We start from the raw sequence: 20,031 nt of genomic DNA, 5'->3' as shown, positions 1-20,031 counted from the left end.
CGCCTTACTATACTATGTCGTTTTTTTCGGGCTAAAAACGCCTTACTATACTATGTCGTTTTTTTCGGGCTAAAAATGTCTTACTATACTATGTCGTTCTTTTCGGGCTAAAAATGCCTTACTATACGTGGTCGTTTTTTTCTGCTGAAAACGCCTTACTTGACATGGTCGTTTTTTTTTTGTCTAAAAACATCTTCCTATTCATGGTCCATGGTTCTTACCACTCAAAAAGGTCAGCGGTTTGCACTGCAGTGGCCTATTTACAAAACAGAAAAGTCGGGAAAGTGAGTGTGTTGCTGTTGTTCCGCAAGTGCGTGAAAGCCAAACTGGACTTTCGCCCAGGTATGCGGCAACACGATTCAGCATCCAACTTGGTTCAGTCATTGTGCATCGAGTCAGTCACGGAGAAAGAAAGCTTCTTTTCACCCATCATGCTTTGACAAAACAACGCTTTATTATCACAGATCAAAAGTCTTTATACGGGAAGAAAAAGAGCGGAGACAACAACAAATGTTTGCATTGTGACGGCGATATTTAGGAGAGAAGGAATGGCCTCGAGCAGGACGCAAACCCGCAAACTGGCAAGGTGCTGTCATCACGCGACACCGAAATGCGTCTGGCCGAAACTAAACTAAGGAGAGGGCTGAGCCTTTGAATAATTCGCTCAAATGGAAGGCAGAGCATGGCAGAACCGCTTCGGGGACATCCTCGTCGTGATCATCAGGAGCTGGGGAGAGAAAGAAAAGTCAGTGCAAGCTCAAGTCCAAGAAATGCTTTGAGATCTTTTGGGCTCATCCGTACAATGAGTGAAAAAAAAAAAAACCTTTGAATTTCGTCAGCTTTAAAAGCCTCGACACATACTGTACACCTTAAGGCGGCCTTTTTAAAATTCACATTACAACGTTGACCGCTCTTGAATGCAGCTTACATACAATCGCGAATTTACCTGAAGGGGCCAAATATGCTCCCACCTACTTACGTTTACACGCGTAGGAAATCTCCAAGTGCTTGTAGATGCCTCGACATGGGTGGGTGAACGCTGACCGAACAGCCGGATTGCCCGTCGCACCCGTGAAGGAGGACAAGGGGCTTCGTTTCAGGGATGGGGAAACTCCGCAAAAAAAGATCGCGCCACTGTGCCTTTGGGCAAGCGGGGCAGTTGCTGGCTGCATACAGTCGACGTTTCTTAGAGAAGCAGATCTCCCGTATGAGCGCGCGGTCCGGTCGCGGCGTCCGTAGACTGCGCCGTGGATGGCAATAACGTGTCCCGAACCTGCCGTTTGGGATGAGGGGAAAGAACGTCGGTGATGAAATGGGAGCGTCCACCTTGGTTTTACCATCGGCCTCTGCGCAATACAAAATGGCGCTTCCAAAAGAATATCAAAAGTTCTGACCGCAATCGAATTGTGCCGCGGACCTCTCGCGGGCCGCCACAGTCACTGTCGGGAGTAAATTGCATTTTAGTTCTGGCGTTGCGTCGCAATCTTCGCAGAATGTCGGAGACATACGCGCTTCCGCGCAAGGTAAAGGTGGCGTGCAAATATTCGGCGGTTGCCGACGCGGGAATCGGGAATGCGGGAATGAATTAAGCCCACTTCACATGATCTCATGCCGTCGCATCTGCGCACAAACAACATCAGTCCTTTCAAAAATGAACCCGGGGGGGAGAAATGGATTTTCCGATGCGCCGATTACATTTTCGTCACGTGCGCAAAGCAAGCGCCTTTCCAATTCTTCACCTCGTCTCGACTCCGCCCACGGCGTCCGGCCGACTGCAGTGCGGGGGGGGGGGGGGGGGGCGGCGGTGGATCAGATCTGCCCTCGGTGCGCAACTCCGAGCGCGCGCCGCCAGACACCGTCTTCGGCGCGCTGATTACGCCGTAACCTGTCGCGCCGAGGCAGAGAGTGGAAAAAGCAACATCATCCGAACATTCATCTTGAAAGGATTCTCTCGAGGGAGTCAGTGAAGCTTTTAGAAAGACGGGCTCGTGTCTTACTGCGCGCCAAGCGGCGGACGGCCGTAGTGTAAGCGTCGAGAGAAAACGCAGCTGGTCACTTTGTTCTCCAATCCAGCAGCCGCAAAGATGAAAAAGTGGTCGAAACGGGAACGAGCCACCGAATACTGGACAAACTTTGACGGTCACCTGCCGCCAGGGGCAAACCGGTCGCCGCCAGAACTGTGGAAAACAAAGACTTTTCATTCGGTTCAGTCAAAAGTTCAATCTGCGTCGCGTTCGAGCAAATTCGGTTCGGAAATTGAGGTGCCGTCGGAGGACGAATCCAATCGAGAGACTCCGAAACCTCGCGAGATGCTCAGATACTTGCTCTCATCGTTTCGCAAAGTGTTGGAGGGAACGTGTTGGTCAGATTTTCATCTTGCCCCGAGCTCGCGATGGCAAAAGGCTATTAAGGGGAAAACAAAGTTACGCGCAAAAAGTTTCAAGGGCGCGATTTTGTTGAAAAGAGTTCCCATGACACCGCAGCTGCACATGCAACTTTGTCAGCCGACTTGATCGCTATTATTGATTGATAAGCGAAATATTTATTCTTCGACATATGCCTTAAAGTTGGCGCAAATTGTCTCCGACTAATCTTGGGGCGTCGTTTTGTAACAATGTTTTCATTTCCATCGGGGATACAAGTACAAGAATGCGCAGCACGTCGCGACGACGGACGCTCGAATGGAACGCGTACCAAAAATGGCGGCGCCGTTTCGAGGACGATGCCGCTCGTCGCGAAATGAGTCGATAAAACTTTGAATCCTGTCATCTTCAAAATGCTCAACGCATTCAGCTTTGAATATTCGCATTTCAAAATTGGCCACTCTTGAATGCGGCGAACATACGATCGCGAATTTTGGACGAAAGGCGTGACTTTCAGGGGCCAAATATGCGACCCCCCGACTGACGTTTTGATGGAGAATAGACAAAGGCAATTTCATCATCTTTCAAAGTTTCATTTTGTGACATCCGAGATCGTTTGGGGCAAACTACGGCCCGCGGGCCAAATCCGGCCCGTTGGTCTTTTTTATCCGGCCCGCCGAAGGTCGGTACGCGATTAAGTTTCGATGTCAACGACTGCATTCATTTCATTTGGACTTGTAATGACAGGCGTTTCAACGCCAGGTGGCGCAGTTACTTGAAGTTGCAGAGCATCGGGAGGAAGGGGGAGACGATACGGAAGCCCGCTGAAGATTTCACTTAAGGCGGATAGCGGGCGAGGCCTGCCTGCCGGTGAAAGGCGATCCGTTCCCGGGTGGAGTGTCCGTTCGGCTGTCCGAGCGAGCGAGCGAGCGAACATCCCTGGCACGTTTACGCGGGTGGGAAAGTTCTCGTCAGTGTCATCGCATCGGTCTGTGAGGACCCCATCGCAAGCGCGCGCACACTTTTAGAACTGAGCGGCTTTGTTCAGACAATCCACAATCATTCAAATTCATGAGTCGGCATACGCCGGCCGGCATTTCCAGTGCCTCCGATAAACCATCAACGCATTTACGGTGGGCTTTCCCCGACATGTTTGTTGTCAGATCTTGTCGCACAAGCTGTGAAGTGCAGAGCTTCCGGAGGGATCTGGGTTTTCAAAGGTTCGAGGCGGGAAAAGGGTACACTTCTTTTCGATATATTCATAAGACAGAAGAAAATAAGACACCGAGAAGCGGATGTCCTACCAAAATCATCCAAAGACGAGAACACTTGGCAAGGAGCCGGACGGCCACACTGAATGAGCAGCGGGAACTTCTGGCGAATAGTGGCTGTGAAGGACAGCGCGACACCGCAATCCAAGTACGGTACTGGCGATCCGGTGCGGGTTCAAACCGGTCGACCTTTTGCTTCCTCTCCACAAAGAACTGAAAAAGAAGACCATTGGACAATGAGAATAAGTTGGTTGTAAATAGATATCGAAATAAGTCTTGATGAGCCTTGCTACCTTGACTTCCAAGCAGCGGCGGGCCGTGCGTTTCGACCTTAGGCCTTCAGTGACGTCACATACGTGAAGACGATACAGTATAGGCTCGTCAAGCAGCACTTCATCTCAGGAGCATTTAAAACCATCAAGTATGCATTCACAATTAAGAGCGGGATATTGTCAAAAATCAAAAGATGATTTAAAATGCTCAAGAAAATGCCCCCCAAATGACGCCGTGTGATCTTCAACGAGTCTGTCCAATAAATTGCGCAACGTCGCAGTTTCATATAAGACCAAACAATAACAAAACAAACTATTCTTTGAAAATAAAGTAAACGGATCGTTTGCATTTTGAGAATCGGCGATACAACGGCGAATAACTGACGATGTTGAGCAGCTGAGATCGAACGAACTTCAGCGCACGAAGGCGACTACAATGCGCCATTATAAAGTGCAGGTGAGCAGATTTATCTGATACATTTTTGTATCTCTGTCATTTTATTTCGTTACCGTGAATTTAATACTAACGAAATAAAATGACGAGAAGAAATGTGAAATAAAATTCATTTACTCACCAAGGTAGTGCCTGTTCGCTGAGCTGCACATCTACGCGAGTGTCCCCGAACGTTTTTAAACGCACCGGAGCTTGTAAGTGCCCAGCCGTGCACTGATGTTTCCTTGCTGCCTCGGTAAAACAACTCCAATGGGTAAATCCAGCGTTGCTCCAAACACCAAATCGGTCCGTTGCGAGCAATCGGCATTCCCAGCAGTACAATTTGCAGCGTTTCTCAGAGGCTGCGAGCCACGGCTACCGTTCATAAGTGCTCGCCTGAAAACGACGGACGACCCCTTTTCCTTGCTGGGACAGGCTAGCTAGCTAGCGCGGGAGTTGGGCGACCTCTCCGCACAATATCCATCTTTTCGTGGAAGGTCCCTCTTGGAAAATTGTGTGGAAGGTCGTTCCGCAACCAGATCAACGTCTTCTTCTTCGGCCGTTTTGGGTTAAAATGCAGCGATAGCTCCCTCTAGCAGGCGCTAATCCAATCACCGAACGGCGCACGTCCAGTCTCGACGTGAGGCATTCGAGCTGGCCCCGGTGCGCAGACTCGTGATCTGATTGGCTGACTGTGCCCGTTCATTTACAGCGCACGAGGGGGCCTGCTCTGTTTCATCTGAAGGCACCGAGCAAGTTTAATTTACCTGGCAACACCAGCTAGCTGAAATATGATTGGTTAAAAACCCTACCATAATAAAGAAGGTCTTTATCGAGATGTTATTTAAAATAACATTGAAAGCCACTCGACTAAGTGGGAATAATATGACGTAAAGAATACAGAGAATCATTTTGTTTACATATTTATGAAAATAAAAGAACATGGATTTATGTTATTGTGTATGAATGTTTAGGCCAGCAGAGATGGCCTTGCTGGCCCTGAGGTTCCGCCACTGCTTTCAAGTTTGTTTGATCAGTAAGTCAATGTTCCCCAATGAAATCAACTGAAATAGCAGGAATTTGTGGTCAAACGTCATGACAAAAAATTGTGAGCGTGAGTGACAGTAGGATCTGGTGGTCAGTAATTAGTCTGCGTGTTGGTGTCTGAGCCCAAAGTAGTGGCCCGCTGTCCTTGACCACATGCAGACGCGTTCCTGACTGACTGACTCTCGGTGACATTAAAAAAAGAATAATAAGTCAAGTCAGCTTTGATTGTCAAATATGCTCTATGTGGATCATACAGCACAGATGAAATGACTTTCCTCTCTCAACTACAGTGCAAACATGCAGCGCATCGAACACACAGCGAAATTTTACGTTAAAATTCCACAAGACATAAATATACTGTATAAATAAACAAATAGCAACAACAGACAACCAAGGGCACTTGTGATTACTGTCTATTCGTAGTTACTTGTTTTAAGTGCAATAATCGGATGTCAGATGCTGGGGGGGGGGGGGGGGGAGACGACACCGATTGTGGCAGGAGGCAGGGGTAGTGTGTGTGTCCCCCGCCTACTGACCCAATAAGGCGGATCGGAAAATGGATGGAAGGATCAGTCTTCTTGTTCGCATCAAAGAAATGACGAGAGGCACAACAAATGTCGTCTAGATGAGTCAAACTTTATTTACAAAAATACTGCGAACCAAACAGTCGAGAGAGCGAGGAGGTCCAGCAATGTTTTTAATGCTAACGTTAGCAACTAGCCGCGAGCGGCTAGTGGCGAGCGATGACAACGCGTCCTCAGCGCAAGGACGCGGTGCGCCTTCTCAGCGAGAGAAATTTTGACGGCGGCGTCTACTTCCTGCGGCGGGCGGCGGCTCCCTTCTTGCTGCTGTGGAACCAACGGACAGATCAAGCCACGTTTGCATGGCAGCGCGTACGCTTCAATGTCAACGTTTGCGCTGCTATTAATAACGTGAGATCAATATTACAAATAAGTAGACGTGCGCATGGAGCCGAATGTACCGCATTATTGTGCTCGAAGAACGTTGGCAAGTCATGAAAACATGTTTGGGAAATTTCTTTGTCCGCATTCATATGTTCAAGGTGTCAAAATCTGAACAGAAGTGCAAGGATAAAATGTTTCCGATGACAGCGATACCTTCCTCTGAGTGATTCGTTAGCATCCGGGCTTGCGTCTCACGAAAAGTTGTTTTTGAGTTTCCGTTTGAATGGTCGGCAATGAGTCATCAAAATGTTAACATTATAATGCGGTCATTTGTTCAAAGTTGTACCGTATCTTTTCGACACCTTTGGGTGGAAGTGAGAAGCTTAAGTTTGGGATTTGGCTCATCATTTTGGAGCTAGTGGCCGAAAACAAATATGCAGGACACAAAATCCACGATAAAATAATAAAAAGATGAAAAACATTTTAAAAATCAAACATCGGTCGTAATCTTGGACAATAATAATCCACACATGTATAAATACATGTTCTGTGTGCTTTTGAGGTATTAGTCTATGTTTTTAATAGTAAAAAAAAAAAAAAAAACCCCAACAACAACTGATTTCGGCGATATGGTGTAATGCGTCCTTCTGACCAGCGGCGGCGCTGTAGTTAGGACATGCTCAGCTCACACGTTCCTGACAACAATCGCGTTTACTTACAACTTGCTCAGCTCCTCCACTCTCTTGCGCAGGGTGGTGACCTGTTGAGGGCGCAAAGAGCGCATCCAATGTGAACTTTTCTCCCTTTTTGTGTGTCGGCATGCGTGCGCGTGGGCGCTTTTGAGGGCCCGGCGGCACTCACCTCGTACTTCTGCCTCTTCAGCCTCTCCGTGTGGTCGAACTTCTCCGACTCCAGCTGACACATCCACTCGTACAACTCGTTGATCTTGTCCCTGGGACACAATCGTTGGTTGACATTGACAATGGTATTCATCGTGGGGGGGCGGAAACTGAGACACCTCTATTGAAGGTAAGATGGATACAAAAAAATGCTCAAGGCATTCGTAACGACCGAGATGGAATCCTTTGAAGGCGGCTTTTTATTTTTCTCAACGTCCGCTCCGCAACTCCCGAAGGAACACATCTTTCTCCGGTAACGAAAAACACTTCCTGCTTCTCTTCAGCCAATCAGACGCAAGTAACATAAGACCGTTTCGACAATTATGAAACAGAATATAATTGAGGTAACTATCACATAAAGGAATACGATGCTCAAATATAAAATGAAAATAATGAATGATTGAACATAAGTTTACATAAACAATGACAGTGTACCGTAGCATGACGTCCAATTTGCGATGTTTTGCCAAGGGCACGAGATGATCGTAAATAAGATGTCGACAAGACAATAGAAAACCAAAATGATGGTCTTTTTTCCAGAAAGCACATCGAACAATTAAAATGAACCGTTAACAACAAAGAACTGATACTGTGTTAGTTTGCCAATTGGGGAGGGGAAATATGCAATATATTGCAATAGCGTATCTCCATAAGTGAAACTAAAGCTGATGGAAATTGAGCCCCCCCCCCCCCTCACGAAATACCCCTGATTCCGCTCTTATCGATTGTCGAGGCTGTTTTCAGGATCGCTCGAGAGAAAGCGATTGCAAACATCGCGTCGCGGATTGGGGTCAAGGTGAATCTGATGCCAATCTTGGCACGACATGACGATCGGCGTTGAGGAGTGAACCTGAGCTTGTCCTCGTTGAGATGGTCGATGTTGAGTTGCTTGCGCCTGGTGGCCAAAATCTTCTTTTTCTTCTCTCGCTCCGTCTCTTTCTTTCCTCCTCTCTTCTGGTCCGCCTGATGGAGACAAAAAGTCGTACCGAGCTCAGCGCGGACCCCCTTCCATAAACTTGACGATCCATCCCGCCGCCCATCCGTCCAGTTGTCCGTCCGTCCATCCAATCTTAAGTCCGTCCAATCGGCCTTCCATCCATCTACATGTCCATCCGGTCGTCCATTCATCCATCCAATCATTTCTGGCTGAGCGTGTTGAGTTGACCGACATTTTGCACCCCCGTCAGGCTAAAGATTGAACTGCGGCTGGGGGAAAAAATTCAACCCTAAAACAGTTTCATTTGATATTCACAGAGTGTGTAATTTTTGGGGGAATCAAAATCAAAAAATAATTATTATTTATTATTTTTATCACAATGTTTTTGTTTGTTGGAACCGTTCCCCCCACATGTATTCGAATGTTCGTTAGCATTCTTTGAAGAATTTTGGGTGTTAAAAAAAACCCGTTTGTTTATTGAAGTTCAGAACCCAAAGATTTGATTACTGGCGGATTTTTGCCGGTTTTATTTTTCAATATTTTCTTCATATTTTGGATTTTTCCCTGTTCCGGGCTTATTCCCCCCCCCCCCCCCCCCCTCATTCCTTGCGTTTTTCACAGAGAACATGTTGAATGCCCATCGCTAGCATTGACGATTGACTTCCTACAAGTAAATTTCTAGGGTGATGTGGACAAAAGTGTTGGGACGGGAAAATATTTCGTAAGCGCCTGTCAACCGTTTGGGCTTCTGTTGAGGATGATGAAGAGTGAAAAGTTGCAGCGCTGCAATGGCGCCCCCCCTCCAAGAGGCGTACCCTCTGCAGATGGCTGCTGTAGTTGGATCCCATGTTGGAGAGGGCCGACTTCTTCTTGGCTTCGTCCTCGGCCTTCTTCTTGGCGTCCGCCTCCTCTTTGATCCGACGCTCCTCCTGCACACACGAAAGCAATCGCGGCCTTGGCTTTTCAACAAGGGAGGGAGCGGCGCGGCGGGCGCGGACGGTGCACACCTCACGTCTGGCCTGGCGTTCCTTGTCCTTTTCGGCACGGACCCGCTGCTGCTCGGCCCTCTCGGCGCGACGCTTCTCCTGCGGGAAGTCGAGCGCAAAGCGAGCGTCACCTGACCTTGGCTTTGTGGATATTCCCACCGGCATGAAATTCGTAATGCGAGCCACCGGGACGTGTTGGGCGCCATCTCAATTCACCGGACACTTCATTAGGTACACGGTCAAATGAAATCCAAGACAAAATAAACAGATTGCAGGTAACATTTATGTTGATGAGTACTGAAATATTCGATTATTATTGTATTGAATACAGTCCTAAAAAAAATCCTAAAAATCACTTATGACTAAATAAGCCCTTTCTATTATTTTATTAAATCATCTTGCAGTTGTAATAATACCAAAAAAAAAAAGAATAATACATTAACGATCTACAACAAGTGTCCCCAAACTTTTTCTCGCGAGGGCCGAATAACTTTTGTTTTTTTCTGACGGGGGCCGGGTTCACTAGGGAACAAAAAGTGTGACGATCGCAGATGTGTCTCGACGTCAACATTTATTGTTTTCCAAAAAGCCACACATAATCAAATATCCATCCATTTTCTGATCCGCTTAATCCTCACAAGGGTCGCGGGGGTTGCCGGAGCCTATCCCAGCTGTCTTTGGGTTGTAGGCGGGGGACACCCCGAGCCGGTTGCCAGCCCTTCACAGGGCACGCAGAGACCAACAACCGTCCACACTCACACTCACACCGAGGGACAATTTGGAGTGTTCAATCAGTCCGCCGTGCATGTTTTTGGAATGTGGGAGGAAACCGGAGTACCCAAAGAAAACCCACGCCGGAACGGGGAGAACATGCAAACTCCACACAGCGAGGCCAGAGCCCCGGGTTGGAACCCATGACCTCTCCCGCGTAATATTTTCATCCTTATTCCATTTTGTTTGACAGAGTTGTGTCTCGGTTTTTGGTTTTTTTTGGAGGGGGGGGGGCGGTTCAGACTGCAGAAGGGTGGAATCGGGTGTTATCTCAATCAGATGGCCAGACTGGGGGAAAATGTGAAAATAGTCATTGCTTCTCTGGTCAAATTCAGAGGATGGGGCAAAATCGTTTGGGGGACCACCGATCTACAATTTACTGTCAAAGTGAAGCTTGAGTAGGAATGGAAACAAAATTGTTCCGGGCGTGGCGAACATGAATCTGGATGTCATCCAAACGTGTGATAGGGAAGGGCGATGGCCGAGCCTTGCAGTGAAATGTGTTCTTATTTGACGCGTGGACGCAAAGCGTTTGCACGGATGCGTATGGACCGGGTGCGGCGAGCAAAGCGTCGCCCCCCCCCCCCCCCCCCCCCCGGCCGGCGTTGAGCCAGCGAGGCGATCGGCGGCCGCACTCACAATCCGATCCTTGAGGGCGATGAGCTCCTCCTCCTCCTTCTTGCGGCACTCAAAGTGGGCGTCGATCAGGCCCTGCAGCTCCACCAGGTCTTTGTTCTGACGCTTCTTCTGGATGTCCTGAACGCACCCAAACCAGCGTCAAAACTGGAAAACGGATTTTCTCCGCAAAAGAATCTCATCGCCCAGCACCGGGCCAATTTATGGAAAAGCTTATTCTCTTTTGCTCCCTGCCACGGATGCGCATCCGTCTGACGAGTACCAGTCAAGAGACGAGCAGCAGCGGCATTCTGGACCAACTGGAGACGCATGATGGAGGGTTGGCTGACTCCAAATTACAGGCAGCACTTGGGATTGTTGTACAATACTTTGGCCTCTTGCCCATTTTTCCGGCACAGGTGCTCCCCCCCCCCCCCCCCCCAACTATTGTATCACGATGGCCCGAATTGGACTTGGCAACTGTCACCTCTGCCGGCAACTTACATCAAAGTCGACTTTCTCACCGTCGGGGATCATGGGGGCGCTCATCCTAGGATGGAACGAGAGCGTCGGCTTGCATTCTGGTGCTTCACAAATGAGCTGAAAGTCAGGTTACCCCCCCCACCCCCCCCCCCGTCATGTGACTTACTTGAACTTTGGCTTCTCTTCTGCAGGACGCAAGTCAAGGTGGCGGCGGTTGGGGGAGAACAAGTACATTTAGCGCTGTGAGAAGTCAAACATATTCAGGACTCTCAAGAATTCAAATGATTAATTAGTGATTAGCGCTTCAAGGGGGAAAAGGAGCAAACATATTCGAAGATTGTTACAGTGAACCCCCACCGTGATTTTCTTTGTTAGTGTTTTTCATACATTTTTACAGCGTACGAGGAAGTCAAACTTCGGAATTGCTCTGCTTCGCTGTAGTAGCCCGCTGCGTCGCAGCGTCGCAACGTCGCAACGTCGCAACGTCGCAGCGCTGAGCAGAAGGCGGCGAGGTGTTTTTCTGCGCTAAGGAGCCGTTGTTTGCAGCTTGAGAATGACCGCGACGTTGATGCTAATTTACGTTCACCCGTCGATGGCGCTTCTCATTATACCTTAGCACCGAGCTAGCCGACTTGATGCGCGGGTTTCAGTGAACTCGTTGATGCCGAAATACGAAAAAGTGTCTCTTGATAACTTTCACGATCTATCCACATATTTGTCTGCTGGTTCTGTGTAGGATGCCACAAGGTGGAGCCAAAACATCCTGCTTCTTCAAAGACATTAAATCATGCATTGCAAGTCATCCCTTTTGAAAAGTAATGTTATGAAATGACTTTGGGGGTCATTGTTTTGGGTTTAAACTATTCAAAGGAGCAATTATTTGAAAAGAACAATTTCTGTCGCCAGGGTCCACCGCGTTATACATGACTCGCTTCAGTGTCGCTAACGGACAACCGCTAACGCAAAGTGCGTCTTTCTGCTTGGCCCGACTCTACGAGACAGGCGAGGTCACGTGATCACAAGGGTCCATCTCCCATCGGCCGGCTGCTTCATGCCATGCTGCTGACGAGCGGGCGGCGGCGGCGGCGGGGGGGGGGGGGGGTCGTTAGCATCTCATATTCTTTCACCCTTTTGTTTTTCCTTCCACTTCTTTCAAAAGATTTTGGACACGATTGTGCGACGCTCCAATGTCGGAATAGGAAAGAGTGTTATTGTGAAAAAGAACATACCTTCCTCTTCAAAGTCCTCTGCATGCAGCAAGCGTCCAGAACAAAAGCAGAATAGAAAAATAAAAGTGTTAGCGTCGGCGCACGAGGAGCCGCGAGAGTTCCACAAGCAAACTTGAGCTCAATGGCTGAAAGCTACAAGCCGGCATCCATTTTGTGCCGATGATTGCTGTTCAATCATCTTTGCGGCGAGCGGCGCCATTAGTTAGCGCCATCGGCATAGTTAAGGGTGTTAGCGTATTAGCTCGTGCAAGGCAAAACAAAGCGCAGATTCGATTGTGTTGTTGGCTTACGTGTTTATGCTAAACAGCCACGCTACTTATTTCCTACAAGAAAGACAGCGGCTTTATTTCTGATGGTGAAAGTGAGTGCTATGTGCCATCATATCATCCGAGAAATAAATAAGACGCCCGAATGATTGGGATTGCATCAAAGGCGGGAAAGCGGCTTGATTTGTGATTAGGATTGTTAGCATGTGATCATTAACAAAAGCTCGACTTCCGATGATGAATTTCATCATCGGATTACCAAAGGAACAAAAGCGGTTTTAATTGTTATGATTTCCAGTACGAAAGCAGCAAAGGAACAAAGAATAGCTTTCGATCTGCGCTTTTTATTTGTTTATTTTTAGCATTAGCCAGACAATGGAAAACCCCCACACCTTGAATTCTTTTACCGATTGTCATTAACAGATTGTGTTATTATCCGATCACCAAGGGAGCAAAAAAAAAAAAATCCGTCTTTGAACCGATGAAGATTGACGAATTGATGACTAACTGCAGCGTTATTCCATCAACGGGACAATTGAACTTGAATTCTGATGCAAATTATTTTGAGCATGTCTGCGTTCATTCTGAAAATTGACATCATGAAATCGTTAAAAGCAAGAAAATAAAACAGCTAGGATTGTGCTCCTTACTGGATATTCGCCAGATCTTCAGAAGGCATACACTCACACACTCACACACACACACAAAACATCAAGGAACACAAGCAGTTTTCCTGATGATGATTATTCACGATTATAAACGTGCCGTTTAAAGCGCGCGGCGAGATTTTGACTCTGCCCAGAGGTGAAAGGAAGGTCACTTAGCATTAGCACGCCTGGAGCGCCCATCGTAGTGTGGGAAAGGATGATAGAATAAGCCCCGCCCCCCCCCCCGTCCATGCCACATACCTTCGGGCTCGTCCGCTTCAGCTTCTACCTCAGGTTCGGATTCTACTTCAGGTTCGGGTTCAATTTCAGGTTCTGCCTCTGTCTGAGGGGTCAGCTCGACCTCCTCTACTCGGAGTCACATCACGTGCGGTTAATGGAGGTAAAGAGACGGAAGTTTAGCGTGGGAGTTGGCTCTCAAACTTGTCGGGTCGGGGGAGATCTTTTTTTTTCCCACGCCAATTCAACACGGGTCACAATTTTGACCAAAACAAAGACGCGTTTGGGGATAAAATGTCAGTGGCGTTTTTCTGCTAAGATACAGCGGTGCCGTAACATACGAGTGACTCGGCCCAGACGTTTCCCGAGATACGGGAACGAGTTTCGTCTCTGACTTGCAAGCGCAGACTTGAAGCGGTACGGGCGAATTGCAAAAAGGACGCTTCAAACTGCGTCCCGCCACTCCCCGCTAACTACATATCAAACAAAGACGATTCCACCTCGTGTCCTCAACACAACCACGTAGCTTGGCTTTTCGGTCCGCTAGCGCAAGCGCTGCCCTTAATTGGCAACGAACCTTGAAGCGACCGATTGAACACAAACGGGGCAGCAAGAGATGGCGAAAGACAACATAGCGGTGGTCACAGTTATATATTCTTTATCCTCTACAGAGAACGTCTGAATGTTAGTGCCGCACTGATGAGCTGAGAAAAGTTGAAATGACTCCGTGAACAGTATGTGTGTGTGTGTGTTTGTCTAATACTGCCCCCCGGTGGCCAAGGTGGGCACACCAAACAGAGCAGCACCATGACTATTCACTTGATGCGGCGTAAAAAAAGAGTGGTTCATTCTTTTGAACTTGTTGTATGTCTTTTGCCTCATTAAAATACGCATGACAACTATTCTTACTATGTTTGGAGGGGGACGGGGAACAGGTAATTTTTTTTTTTAATATCATTTCCATGAGAAACGACGATTTGAGATTTGAATCTTGAGTGAAAAGTGTGGTTTCAGAATGTATCGCAAGGCAGCACTATAGTTAGCAGGGCTTCAAATTGGCCCGAAGCCGAACTCGGGATGGGTCGCTGGTTTGCAATGAGACGTTTTCTTGGCACGCGATGCCAAAATAACATCAGGGTGACCGCAAACCCCAGTTTGAGAACCACGAGCAGAGCAATGGCAAGTTTAAGGGAGGGGTGGGAAGTATTGAGGACCCGCGGTCCCACGGGCTGTTTGGGGGCGGGGCTGGGTGGTTATTGAAGGTGGACGACGGCTTTGGCGTGCCATTCGCGCTCAAGCGGGGGTTAAATTTATCAAGACAACGTCACCAAAGCAAGACGTTAGTGCGGGTTAGCCGGACGGTCTTACCATCGTACTCTTCGCGGCGATCCGAGAAAGAGAGGGAACAGAAGGACATTTACAAAAAAAGATCCCGTGCGCACCTGCGGTTGAACACTGCGGGTACGCCGGCGGGATCCATGCGGGCCGTCATGCCGAGATGCCGATAGGGGGGGGGGGGGGGGAGCACAAAGACAGGCCACCGAGGACCGTGACCGCCATGAGGACCATCGTGATGATGACGAGGATGACGGGAGCGGTGGGGGGAGGAAAAAGGTGGGGCAGAATGATCGGTACCACTTACCCTCCGTCTGATCGCTGGGGGGGGGGGGGGGGGGACAACAAGGCACAAGATCAGTGAACAGAAGAGCAAAGGGGGCACAGGAAAAAGAGGACAACCCGCGCACGATAGGAGAGGAAAGGGGGACGCCACAAATGAAAAATGGACACAAGAGGTTAAAAAAAAAAGGGATACAAAGAGAAAGACGAGGAGGAAAAAGAGGAGACAAGAAGATCAAAGAAGACACTGAGAGAGAACACCAAACGAGACAAGGAGAGACGAGAGGACACAAGAAGAGAACATGAGAGGTGACAAGAATCTCGCAAGGAGGACACAACAAGAGAAAAGGGGACAAATAGAGTCTCCAAAGGGGGAAAGGAAAGGACGCCACGGGGGGGAGTCAAAAGATGGTCCAAAAGAATACGAGAGAAGGGGAGACAAGAGGGGGCCCCGAGTACAAAAGAGGACATTTGAAAAAGTAGAGGACAGGAAGAGACGACGCAAAAGAGAAGGCGAGAGGACACCAAGGAAGACAAGACAAAAGGAGGACGCGAGAAGAAGAAAACTGGACAGGAAGGAGGAGACCAGGACGCAACGTTCGGAGGGGAGAACAAAGCGAGAGGAGGAGACCACAACGTGTTGTTGTTTTTGCACTGCCGGACTTACTAGTCTTCGGTGTCGGACATGTTGAGAGCGGAGCGCTGGAACCTGCAAGTCAAACAACGGAGGCGGGCGTCAACATTCCAAGTGGCGCCACATTGATTTCGCCGCACTTTGGCGACCGAGCGCTCGCTTGATTTCCGCGGGTTTACCGAGGACGTCTTGGGCCGAGTTGAAGCGACTTTATTTAAAGCTCAGCTTCAAAATAACTGGAAGAGGCCCCGCCCCCCTACACACGCGCATTTAACACCCTATCCCACCCACATGCCCACCCTTGAAACCCCACCACCACCACCACCACCCAAAAGCAGGATAAAAATGCGCAAGGCAATTCCACCGGTGTCGGATGGCGGATGGCAAAAGTCTGGAGTTTGCAAAAATTGGCGAGGCTTTAAAATTAGACACGGGATGCGAAGCTCGCCCCGAGCCGCGTCCGCGCACCCCAACAACAACAACAAGAAGGGCAACAACTGACCACCGAGGCCCCAATATACGTAGCATATACGACAGCTCAGTATCACGCCGTATCGTTCGCTATCGGCACGGCAACAGTTCATCCAATGGGATGAGAGCGCCGCCACAATAGCACAACCGCGTCACGAAATATCCTCTGGCATCGGGCCGGAGGAGGCGGTTGAGCCATCGTAATGCAATACAACAACATTCTACCTTTGCCGTACAAACGCCCCCTCATCCAATCAGATGACAGATTACGTGGATGAGACGGATGGACTTTTGATATCATATTGTGACGTATGGGATCAAATTGCGGCCGCGACTTATTGAGCCCGTCGCGGATGTTCCGATCCAATGAGAAACGAGATACACGGTAGTTGTAATATCCTGTCCTATCGTATCATTGCTGGTATTCACCTCGCCGGAAAAAGATTGTCCGAAGCGCACGAGCTTTAATACGGTATCGGACGCCATGATGGTATCTTGCATCTTTGTGAGCCAAATGGTCAGTATGAATGGTGGCGCATGGTATCGCATCCGGTCGTGATTTGGGTTCACTTGCCCGGCGACGGTTTGCGGAATCGCGTGATATCGTATCGTAGCGTATCCAGGATGCGACATAACCTGGCCAACATATACAACACGATACGGTAGAAAACGGCAGCATCTCGTTATATTTAAGTCCAATCCGTCACCCGTTAGCCAATATTATGTCATGCCGCCTTGGCTCGCGCGCCAACAGTTTGCCAGGTCAAAGGGTCGGGTGTAAGCGCGTCATTTAATATCGTATCGCATCATAAACTCCGGTGTCGTACGACATCATCCGAAGACGACCTTGCGAATCGACGGCGACAAATTGAAATCGAATCTAGCATGATGCCGCGGCGGGGGGGTGAAGACGCCCGGCAACGGGCGAGCACGCCGCTCGCCCATCGCATGGACGCTCCACGCCGGTGACAGAGTGAAGAGTTGATCCAATGAGCGGAGGAGCTCAGGCACACGTTATTCCCATTAGCGCGTTCCTCCCGTCCTATTTCCGAGTCGCAGCTGCGCGGCGCCTGCCCGGCTCGGGTTTCCCGGAACGCCGCGGTGGGATTTAGTTCCTTCCTTGGAGGAGGTCCCGTCCTCCCACCTGACGTCCACCTGGCGGATCCCCGTTGCCTTTGCCTTTCGGAACCCCCCCCCCCAGGCGTCCCACCTCCCGAACGCTGACGACGGCAACGTGTTGGACGTGTGAGCCCCCCCCCCCGCCCCCCCCCCGGGAGAATTTTGTCACCGTCCGTCTCTGCGCTAAAGTGTTGATCCCCCCCGCCATGTGGCGGCGTGCCACGCCCATTTGCAGCTCCGCAAATAGACGCTACCGACCCACTGGGACGCCAAGCCCGGAAAAATGACCCCGTCCCCACCATCTGCTGTTGATCCCACAAGAAGCAAACAAATACTTTGCCTGAGCCGCATCGTAATTGACGGACACCTTCCAAACAATCCAAAAACATCGACGACGACACGGCCGTCTTGAGTCAGTCGAAGGTGAAGAACGCGACGAGAGGGAAAGTTCGAGCGGAACTTTTCAGTGGACTCACACCTACTGGGAAGTTCTTCTAGACTCAAACTCATTTTTGTCGCGGGCCACTTTGGGGTTACGTCTTCCCTCGGAGTGAAACTAAATGAATGTTAAAATATGATTACTTGTGCACAACAAATTGATGTTTTGAAATCAGTCAAGTCAACGATCATAGTTTGTTCAATTATTGTTTGACTGTGAACAGAGGAACAAAATGATCGCAAAATCTCAACGTTACTTACGACACATGATAATTTGACATTTCGGTCCAGGTTTGAGCGAGGATCGTGCAAGTCGACGGACATGATTTGCTGTCGCGGGCCACATAAAACGATGTGACGGGCCGGATCTGGCCCCCGGGCCTTGACTTTGACACACGTGTTGTAGACCCTCGAAATCAGCTTCTTTTTTTTTTTTTTTTTTTCCCCAGCGAGCGACTTCTAGGGTAGTGAATAACACGGAAGGCAAGCAGCAACATACTCCAAAAACGCGTTTCGCTCTTAATAATGCAAAGCCGATCATGATTTTTCAAAATACTGATCAACAACGGGTAGGAAACCGAGAAATCTCAAAATGCAGTCCGCCTGTTGACATTTTCACTTCCGTCATCATTCCTAGGAAATGACAATGTCCCACCGCTCCCGAGCTATTTTTCGAAGCGGCCAGCGGGCCTTTGGAGGACAACCTCCAAACATTCCATTCCGAAACACAACCTGGAAATCAACAGCGCGAGCTCCGTGGACCAAGCGCTCCGATCTGATCCACCGGCCGCGGGTTCTCCTCAAACTCCGCTTGCTTGACCCGTTTTCCTTCTTCCGACACACCCGAAGCTCTGTCAAAGGCCGACAGCCAAGCCGGTCATTTGAATCGGGCGCGTCGGAAGGGGGAACTTGCAAAGCAAGCGGGACGGCGGCTCTCCGGGGCCGCAGTCGGCCGAGAAGCGGTAAGCGGACTTGATTGACAGCCTGACATCACGGCCTTCGCTCACGCCGGCTCGCTTCGGACGGACTTGAGCTTCGCATTTGAACGGGAACGGGAGCGGGGCTTCGGAAGCGGGACACCAGAGCCGACGACGGCGTCGGGACCAGGAATGGCGAATTGCAACACGTCGCCGCCGCGGACGGATGAGCAAACGGACATCAGTCGGAGTCCAAAGCAATTTTCGGACGGGCTCGATGGCGTTTGACGATGAGCTCCGGCGGCGCATCGGTCGGGAACGACTGGGGGCGATTGGGCGAGAGGACCGTCGGAGCGGCATTTGGATTTTTCCTTACCTGAGCTAAGCAGAAGAAAAGAAGGAGGAAGCGTGAGGCGTGGAGGTCCCCTTCTGCGCACTTGCCGCGCTGATTATGTTCTTGTGTTATAGCGACATTCGATCCGCCGCGCCTCCGCATTGGCCGGGCGAGGGGCGGGCGGGTGGGGGGTCCTCAATAAGGACATGCCAGCCCCAGGAAGGGAGGAGGAGACGCTGGCTCAAGTTTGGACAAGAACCAGCGCTGGCCAAAGTCTTTGGGCTATTCTGGGAACAAGAAGAAGAAGAAGAAGAAAAAGTGAGGCTTCGTGGTCCAACAGCTGCTCTCCACCTTCTCCTCTTACGCGCATTCTCCTCTCATCTTCCCAACGGTGCCGTCACAACGTCCTCCATTTTGTTGTCTCCCGATGTTCTCGGACATTCTCCTCTGGCCGCGGCTCACCCCGCGCCATCCTTAAATGTCATCGGTCTTGTGTTCTTCTCCGAACAGTACCCTCTCACTGTGCGCCCCCCCCCCCCCCAAAATGGTTTTCCTGTCGGCATTCTGTCGACGCTCTCTCGCTCCCCCCCCCCCCCCCCTCCCCCGCGACCGTCCTGGAACACTCTCTTCAGAGATTTTGGCCTCTCGGTGTCGTCGTTCAAAGTTCTCTTCTGAAGAACCGAATAACGTTATTGAACCTTCTCGCGTCAGTGTCGTCCTCTGAATATTCTCTTCTCGACGGCCTCCTCAGATCAATGATCCCCTCTCAAATAATCGATTGGAATTATTTGGATTCATTCATCGGGTCTCTTTAGGAGGTCTGTTTACAATCTTGACGACGAGTGTTCATTGACTCGGAAAGCCCTCATGACAGAGCTCACACATTCCACGTGGGGGCGCTGCAGTACCATTGCATCAAGTGAGTGAGACCCCGCCCCCTCCTTCCCCCCGCCATTTTTTTTTTTTTTACATGCCAATGGACCAGAAATAAACCTCACCTGTGCTCGTTCACTCGCATTTTCCACTGCAACAACTTAAGTGACTCCATCCATAAAGTGACGTTCCTGTAACATGAAATAACACGACATCACACAATATGTCATGTAACGCGATTCCGTGTAAAATAACATCACGCGACAT

At 49.6% G+C, this 20,031-nt stretch overlaps 1 protein-coding gene and 1 long non-coding RNA gene across 5 annotated transcripts; both read right to left on the bottom strand.

The window, feature by feature from the left end:
• Window positions 1–462: 462 nt before the first annotated feature.
• Window positions 463–5,122, bottom strand: LOC147207005 (uncharacterized). Its single transcript, XR_015100727.1, has 5 exons — window positions 4,482–5,122; window positions 3,928–3,971; window positions 3,668–3,847; window positions 1,998–2,177; window positions 463–1,885 (listed from the first exon to the last, which is right to left on the bottom strand). It is a non-coding gene; the product is annotated as an uncharacterized LOC147207005 (long non-coding RNA).
• An 879-nt stretch (window positions 5,123–6,001) lies between these two features.
• On the bottom strand, window positions 6,002–19,148 carry LOC147207004 (troponin T, fast skeletal muscle isoforms-like). 4 transcript variants are annotated; one of them, XM_086108475.1, is made up of 13 exons: window positions 18,934–19,147; window positions 15,646–15,687; window positions 15,004–15,017; window positions 12,212–12,229; window positions 11,149–11,167; window positions 11,004–11,049; window positions 10,524–10,640; window positions 9,135–9,212; window positions 8,943–9,056; window positions 8,041–8,153; window positions 7,153–7,243; window positions 7,011–7,051; window positions 6,002–6,234 (listed from the first exon to the last, which is right to left on the bottom strand). In XM_086108475.1, exons 2-13 carry the CDS (start codon window positions 15,663–15,665, stop codon window positions 6,198–6,200), a joined length of 708 nt encoding a protein of 235 aa, XP_085964601.1. In that variant the 5' UTR covers window positions 15,666–15,687; window positions 18,934–19,147; the 3' UTR covers window positions 6,002–6,197. The 4 variants fall into 4 exon arrangements, with proteins under 4 accessions (XP_085964601.1, XP_085964602.1, XP_085964600.1 ...); XM_086108476.1 differs by lacking the exon at window positions 12,212–12,229 and having other exon boundaries at window positions 18,934–19,148; XM_086108474.1 differs by lacking the exons at window positions 15,004–15,017; window positions 15,646–15,687; window positions 18,934–19,147 and adding an exon at window positions 13,386–13,490.
• Between the last annotated feature and the right edge of the window lie 883 nt (window positions 19,149–20,031).

Source organism: Hippocampus guttulatus, chromosome 4 (assembly GCF_054856545.1).
Source record: "Hippocampus guttulatus isolate MCC_2025c chromosome 4, RoL_Hgut_1.0, whole genome shotgun sequence".
NCBI lineage: Eukaryota > Metazoa > Chordata > Actinopteri > Syngnathiformes > Syngnathidae > Hippocampus > Hippocampus guttulatus.
This window is presented reverse-complemented; position numbering and strand designations above follow the sequence as displayed.

Bases quoted from the DNA above. Each gene is read 5' to 3' on its own strand.
- LOC147207004 (XM_086108475.1), bottom strand. From the start codon at position 15,665: ATGTCCGACACCGAAGACTA. The intron at 9,213-10,523 runs GTGAGTGCGGCC...GACTTCCCGCAG, and splicing joins TCGCCCTCAAGGATCGGATT to GAGAAGCGTCGCGCCGAGAG. The intron at 7,244-8,040 runs GTTCACTCCTCA...ATTGTGTCCCAG, and splicing joins CTCAACGAGGACAAGCTCAG to GGACAAGATCAACGAGTTGT.